At 32.4% G+C, this 8,231-nt stretch overlaps 1 protein-coding gene across 1 annotated transcript in view; it reads right to left on the bottom strand.

Annotated features, from left to right (window-relative positions):
* Positions 1–1,701: 1,701 nt before the first annotated feature.
* Positions 1,702–8,231, bottom strand: part of LOC309609952 (dol-P-Glc:Glc(2)Man(9)GlcNAc(2)-PP-Dol alpha-1,2-glucosyltransferase) — a 48,440-nt gene continuing 41,910 nt past the window's right edge. Inside the window, exons 3-4 of the mRNA XM_082352214.1 lie at positions 7,741–7,938; positions 1,702–6,058 (exon numbers count right to left, since the gene is read on the bottom strand). Of these exons, the coding sequence (XP_082208340.1) occupies positions 5,003–6,058; positions 7,741–7,938 (1,254 nt within the window). The 3' untranslated portion in view covers positions 1,702–5,002. The remainder of the gene's footprint in view (positions 6,059–7,740; positions 7,939–8,231) is intronic.

Here is an 8,231-nt window from a genome sequence, read left to right as displayed (position 1 = left end):
TAAAAGTAGTTTTTTTCCAGAAATTTAAAACGTCAAAGTCACCGTACAAGCCACCAGATATACTTCACCATGACTTAGCAATTAATGCAGAAAATATTAGCCATAAAAAACTTAGGAATTTCAAATCACAGTGTTGTAAGGTATCTTTAAAAGCCATTTTATTCTACCTACTTGCTATCTGAATCTCTTCTGAAGCATCCTTGATAAATAGAATCTTGGCTCCAGAGAGTATAGGTAAACTTACTTTTTTTCTGGGTCCGTTCCCCTGCAGAGACTAAACAATTAGAAAATGTATGTTTTTCATGAGTTGAAATCTGTTGGCCTTTGATTTACAGGTGTGAATAGTCCAATCCTTCCAAAGAATTATTCCTCAACTATGAGATCTTATGAAGTTATGGGATCTCTGCTCTTCCAAGTTAAACATCCTATATATTCTTTTAGCTATCTCTCTTCAACAGAACTATAAACACTCATCATCTGTTCATGCTCCTTTAAACAGTTCTATCATTTCTAAAAATGACTGCATCCAATATAAAAAATAATATGTCATGAATGGTCTGGCTAATGCAGAGCAAGGATAGATTACCTCCTCTCTCTCCATATTCAACTTCTCTTAAGGAAAAACTTTCATGGTGAGGCAGAGTAGCAGCCAAAAACTCACAGGCTCGGAAGTCAGACCAATCTATGTTCTTAAGTAGTTGACTGATGCAAGTTACCTGATGTACTTGACTTTTAGTTTCTCCAGCAGTCAAACAGAAATCAACATCTGCCTCATATAAATAAGATCAAATAAGACAGTATTTGTAAATCAGCCAGTATAATGCCTAGCACACTATAGGTGCTCAATAAATAATAGCAATTATTACTATTACTTTTCCTCCTTCTTCTTCCTTTTGCATATGCCATACACACACATATATAGTTCAACTGAAATGACTTGTTTCAGTGAAAAATCAATGCAATGTGTAATATTTTTCTCATCAGAAAAATACAGTATCTCTATTGGTCTGATGGTGCAGAGTTCAAATTAAATTAACATTAAATTCATCAAATGCTCATTTTTTTAAAAGCACAATATAAGGATATTTTGGATTACTTCACGGTGACAAAATTTCTTATCCTAGAAATAATTTCCAAATAGTAAAGAATTTAGTGTTGGATTTAGGAATACGTGTTAACAAATATATCCTCCATTTATCCATTTTTAATAATTTTCTCAGCTATACAGGTTTTAGTATATTGGAAATGCTGTCTTGCTATCAACATTTAAATACATTAAAAAGTACCCTAAATAACAGTTATCCTTAAAGTAGCAAAATGCAGCGTAAGTAAAACAACATGAACTATTCATAATTGGTTGAAATCTCTTTGCCCTTAAAAGTTTGATAATGATCAAGAATTCTGCTGCTATTATAATGGTCGATAGTAACTTATTTTTCTTATTTTAAATAAACAGCAATAGTTTTGAAATCACATCCTATTATAAAAACAACACATATTTTCAAGTAAATACGTGTGTAAGTACTAAACACTACAGTAAATTAAAAAATTTAAAACTAGGTCAGGAAACTTAGGCACAAAAGGGTTAGAATGTCTCATTATCAAATATGTGATTTATTTCCTGAAAGTAGTTTATGGTTATATATCATACTTCTTCTAGGATGTTCACTTCATTCCATACTAAAAAAACTTCATTCAGCATACATTTACTCAATATTTATTATATGACATATTTATGAACTTTATGGATATACAGCAGGGGTTGAATTCTTTTTGAAATAAGGCTAGACGGCACTGACTTAAGACAAATACTATTCTCATTTGAAGGGAGGACCAAAGATTAAACCACTTGCCTTATTGATTCCAAAACCACAATCAAATACAGAACTCCTATGCTTTTTCTAGTCCATGGTTCCTAAGTCATATTTAAATTTCTATTAAAAAAACTTATTCATATTATTTGCATGATGCTTCTTTCTTGTTTTACTTTTTAATGAAATTCTAATTATTTTTAAAATAATAAATGCTCTCTAACCTAATGAACTTGAATTGATTTCTTTATAGAAATATTTTACTTGAAAGTGAGCCTAAAATAATAGTCCACTATTTAGAGGGTACAGATAAAATTTGAGTATCTCTTTTCTTCTCCTTTCCTGGTCGTCAGACAATTATAAAGAAAAAAAATGTCAAGCCCAGTGGCGGCTGAATTCAAACTAGAAATACACTACATTATTTATTTATTAGAAATAAACTGAATTAAGCCATTTTTATTAAGGTACGTTGTGACAGGCTAATCACATTCCTGAAATAACTTTAAGAAGAAGGAGGAAGAGACCAGAAAGCTAACATAATTTCTCTTGCCAAAATGACATGCTATGCTTAAACTGAGGAATGACTATATCATTATTTCCAAATAATTTACACACATAGATGCATTAGAAAAGATTTCTACGTATCCACTAAAAGAAAATATAAATAATATGTGAGGAAACACAACACATTGGAACCTTCCTAATGCTATATAAAGATAATACTCTGTATCTACAGAATTTCATATAAGGTAGAAAAAGTTCAAAAAGATGTATTACTGGGCCTAAAAAACTTATGGACCAAATCTTTTTGTGATATTCTTTAAAATAACCCCATTTACAGACTTCAATAACAATAACTGCAAGGCCCCACAGGGTCTCTAGCTTATCAATACCTGTTTTTTTTTTTTTTTTTTTTTTTTAAGAATTACCTTCTAATCAAGAAATTCAGTTAAGTCTAATTTAAAAAAAAAATGTCAAACGTATCTATTTGGTAACTCTTGAAAAATATTCAAAACACTTATAACTTCAGGATGTTTCTAAAAGCAGCTCTGTAGAGCATCTTTTAATTCACAGCATTCCAAAAGATCTCTTAAAAGGGCAGGGACTCAACACTTAAAAATGAATTAGAACAATGGTTCCTTTAATCCATGGAGTAGAATAGTTTCCTCCTTCTTGCCAGACTAGAGAGAAAAAGTTTTTTTTTTTGTCTCAGAAATATGCCTAAAAAACAAAAGCCTTGCACCAATGGTATCAGATAAGAAGTTTGTTTTTCCTAAATTGCACATTTTGGGGAGAATTTTGACTTCATATCTCCATTATAAAATAATTATTTGAGTGTGCTTTCTTGTCTAATTAAAAAAAAGTTTTGGTAAAAACATTTGTCCTATAGTCACTGTTATAACTAAAGAGTCAATCTGCTTCCTAAGCACTAAACAGAGTACAGCTTGGCTCCAAAGAGTGTGTACAACCAAAGACTTTGCATTTATTACTCAAGACTACACTTGTATTTTTACCTGTGCATAATTTTATATTTGCAAATGAACAGTACCTTCCAAATCCACTCATTATTTAAAACCCAGAGAAAGCATAATCCAACACTTAAGACAGTTCATACAGTTACTGAAAAGTTTACAAATGTAAAACTGGATTAAAAAATGAATTCTAGTCACAGTTCTAAGTTTACATGTCAACGTTAGCATATCCAAATAATACTTCTCTGTAAGGTAATGACAACCCAATGAATGTACTCCAAATAGCAGACACAGAATCCAAAATTAATCCCCCCAAATCCTACCCAAGCATTTGTTCCCTAATCTACAAAATAAGACTAGATCAAATAATTTCTAAACTTCCTTTAAATTCTAATGTTTTTTGGATAATGGAATCAAATACCAGTTACTTTTAGTTTTATAATTATGTGACCCTGCAAATCACTTGTTTTTAACCTCTCTGAAAATATGCAATTTTATTTAAACTATCTCAGCAAAAAATTATTTCCTACAAATTTTATGAAATTTATTGTAAAATCTCCTTTGGTAACTTTGGTGGGTTGAAAAGTGCCCCACAAAAGGATAGGTCAACTTGGAACCTGTAAATATGACCTTATATGGAAAAAGAGTCTTTGTAGACATAATTAAGTTAAAGATCTGGATACGCAATTATCCTGGATTAGGATGGGCCCTAAATCCAAAGACCTTGTCCTTGTAAGAGAAAGAGGATGAGAGGAAGGTCATGTGAAGACAAAGGCAGATACTGGAGTGATACATCTATAAACCAAGGAACACCACGGACTGCAGAAGGTAGGAGAGAAGCATGGAATGGATTCTCTTTTACAGCCTCCAAAAGCAACTAACATTGCTGACATCTTAATTTTAGGCTTCTAGCCCCCAGAATTCTGAAATTTTTTTTAAGCCACCAAATTTGTGGTAATTTGTTATGGCAGCCAAAGGAAACTGATAGAGTAGCGTATTTCAGAAAGAAAATCCCTTTTAAAAGGTATTATCATCAACACAATTTATCTTTGCCCATGATCTATTTCATATTAGGAACAGTGAAAGGACTTCATCATTTCTAGATTTTTAACAAAAATCAACAACTTGATTCCTAGATAAACACAGAAGAGCCTCTATTTTATAACATTTGCTATCTATGTGAGTCTATTTTACCCTATGATTGAAATTATATTTACTAAAATGTTAAACAAATTTTCAATCAATAATATTACCTAATCATTTGTAAATATTTTTCAAAGACTTTGCTACTTTTTCTGAAGAGAATTAATAAATAAACTTGTATACAAAAAAGTTTCCAAGCTTTCTGAGTGGCCAACAGTATCAAAGAAATATCATGAGATAGCTATGAATAATTTTACTTTCCCATCATTATTCAGGCTTATGGAGCAAGTCTTAAACTTTTCTCACTTCTTTATCATTTAACTTCCTTGGGTCATAAATATATATATATACATATATATACACATATATATATGTATATATATATATATATATATACATATTTCACATATATATATATTTAAAATACATATTTCTGATATTTAAAGCACAAAAAATCTGATGTGATCTGCGGAACACCATGGTGCCTAAAAGAAATTTCAAAATTTCTACTTAGTTTTCATTATGGAAATAGTCTAAATAATAAGTCTATTTTTAGAGTTCAAGATATTTCTGATATTACCACATAAACCTCTGAATGTCCTGACTATTTGGCCACTGAAAAGTCTTATTCAGAAAGATATAAAAAGTTAGGAAATTCACAACTGCATAGCAACCCAGCTCACAAACAAGTCTGGATGTAGGTGGCAGAGGTATGTTAAGCCTATAAATAACATAGGGTAAAATGAAGTAACGAAATTCTAGCAGTTTCTGAGGTACTATAATGGTGAATAAGCATATGAAAAACATTAAATTCCAGAATATCGACTTTGATTTCAATGAGTCAGCGATACTCCAACCAGCAAATATATAAACTGGAACTAACAAATATTTCACAATTTCATATCTTTGAAAAACTCTTTTCCACACATAGAATGTATAATGCCTATTATCTGCTAGCAAGTATTTATGAGCGTAAGTAAATTTCCAAACTAAAAATATGGAGACTAAAGTAATCACAAAAAACTGAATTCTCCGTTTCCAAACTAAGCAAAGAAAAGACCTGATTTTCTTAAGAGACAGTAGGTGAGGAAAGGAAAAAAAGAGAGTAAAAGAGAAAAAGTAGAATAGCTGAGGAAAGTGTAGGCAGGCTTCATGACTACTCCGGTCACCAATAACAATTCCACCATTAACTACCACAAAAGCACAAAACAGAAACATTAGAAGGATGTAGGGCCAAGTCAAAAGGAAAAGCATACTCAAGTTCTTAAAGGACATGGAATAAGCCAAAAGGAACTGAAGAATTTTCCTGAATTCTGAAAATGGTCCTTTAATAGAGGGAAGCCTCTCTTCTTTCTTCTTTTGTAGTTCAGTTTTCCAAGCTTCAGTCAACTTTTGTGCAATGACGTTTCCTGCACAGAAGATAGCCCAGACGATATTTGTTTGACGAAACATGAAGCCACAAAATCCAAGCAAGGCTGAAGTTTTATGATTTCCATATAGACACATCAAGTAGGCAAAAAGAGTAAAAAACATGGATCCTGCTTCTGTATAATAAAGGAAGTTAAAAAAATAGAGTGTGGGAAATACTGCTAATGTTAATGTTGACAAGATTCTCTGGATACTTGAGGCAGCCTACAAGAAGAGAAAACACAGTTCACAATAAAACAAATAGGCTGTTTCTGCTGAGCTAATGAACTAAAAAACAAAAAACTGCCTGAGTCTTATTTAAAAAAATTATTCAACATTAATGTTATTTTTGGCTTTGCAAAAACACAGTATGTATTTATAAGGGCACTTTCTGATACTTTTTAGTTACACTTAGCAGTTTGGAAACCAGTAAGACAATACATGTGTGTGTCAAAGCCTAAAATACTTTGAATCATTCAACAAATAGTTAAGGAGTTATTGCGTGCAAGACAATGACCTCAGTTCTATGGGGAACATGGAGACAAATGGGACACAGTGCAGGTGGTTCCATTTCAGTGAGCTTATCTTCGTGCCTTCCATAAGCATTCACTTAGCCATCATCACCAATTTCTTTTAAAGATATCCCTTCAAAACTGTGCACTAAAGAGAATATAAATATGTATATAACATTTATACCACCATACACAATGATCTTATTATTTTATGATGAAATTACAGGGATCTTCCTGAAAATAGTGGGCCTAGTCTAAAGTTTTAAACATCTTCTTTTGGGCTGATAGTCTCAGGCAGAATTTGAAAGTATTCTTATCTCCTTGAATTCTATCATCCAGTTAATCTAAATCATCAAGCCAGACCATGCCATTACCTTGATTAAAATTAAGGGCTGTCCATCACCTATTAGATAAAGTTTAAAATGCTTTCCATGACATAAAAAGATATTCGTGACTTCTCCCCTACCTTCTTCTACAGTCTTCTGCAGCCTCACGTCCCTGTACTTTATAACCTTATAATTCCAAATAGCAATTCCCTGCATCTTGTTGTTCAGTGCCTTTCTACTTTTGCTTATGCTGTTAATCCTGTCAGGATTCATTCCCATCCTACAGTCCTATCTGTCATCAAGATTCAGCTCAGGTACCATCTTCTCTGTGAAGCCTTACCCAATGCCACCCACACCTCTCCCTCCCAGTCAGGGTGCAACAAGTGCTCCTCTGCTCCTTCTCTGTATCCTCATAGCGTTTTATAGCTATTGCTCTCTCATAATTTACACTATTGAAATCATCCCTTTAAGTTAAAAGTAACTATTATAATTAATATTTATTGATTCCTTACTATACACCTGGCAATATTCTAAGCACCTTCCATTTATTAAGCTCTTCTACTCTTCAGAACAGTCCTATGAGGTAGAGTCTATATTTTTCTCATTTAACAGATGAAAACAAGGAGTCACTAAGGGGTAACTTGCAAAGTAACACAATTAGTAAGTGGATAGAATTCAAACCCAGGTAATCCACCTCCAAGGTCTGCATTCTTAAATCATAAAAAATTGCTTGGTAATGTCTGTTTCCCCTAATGAAGATATAAGTTTTATAAGAAAAAGATTGTGTCATTTACCTCTGTAATCTCAGTGCTTAGCATACTGAGATATTTACTGAACTGGTTTAATTCATGAAAATTTATAGATTTTATAAATAAATAAGAGTAATTCAAGTATTTAAACACAAATATCTTCTAAAATGGGGGTAGGGGACTTGCTTTATCTTTACAAAAGATACACAAATATTAAATGTTAAATACATTTTTCACCAAATTTCATAAAACAAATTCACCATAATTGTGGAATTGACTGTACATAAACTTAAATATAATAAATTATTTTGAAAACAAACCTTGTGCCTGGGTTGCACCTTGCGGAGAAGCAAATATAGTAAATAGAAGTTGCCAACACTGAAGAGAAGATTAACAAATCTGAGCATTCCAATGGAGCAGACAACGTGTTCCGACCATCCAAAGATCCAACTGGCAGGTTTGACCACTCCAACTGACAGCAGGTATAAGCCAGGTAATGTAGTAATCATGGGGTCCCACTTAAAAAAAAAAGGTCAACAATAAAGCAAAAGCAAGAGGTAATACTGATAGGACTGACACAGAGATGTCATCTTTACCAATAATCAGGCATTTTGGGAAGTTATCCTAAGTCACAGTTAAATGAGCAAATCAGATGCCTCCTCTAAAGAAAAGTTTATCTTATGTTTTGTCCCTGTACCTGCTTTGTGATTGTTAAGGTACAAGCAACCAGTAGACAACAACTTAAACTCAGTTTCTATTTTCCAAGATATACTCTTTGGAGGGCCTGTAATTTGCTGATTGAATTGCAAAT

This window comes from Balaenoptera borealis (genome assembly GCF_965194805.1).
Source record: "Balaenoptera borealis genome assembly, chromosome: 13".
Classification (NCBI taxonomy): Eukaryota; Metazoa; Chordata; class Mammalia; order Artiodactyla; family Balaenopteridae; genus Balaenoptera; species Balaenoptera borealis.
Note: the sequence above shows the minus strand (reverse complement) of the source record. Positions and strands in the feature narration are given on the sequence as shown.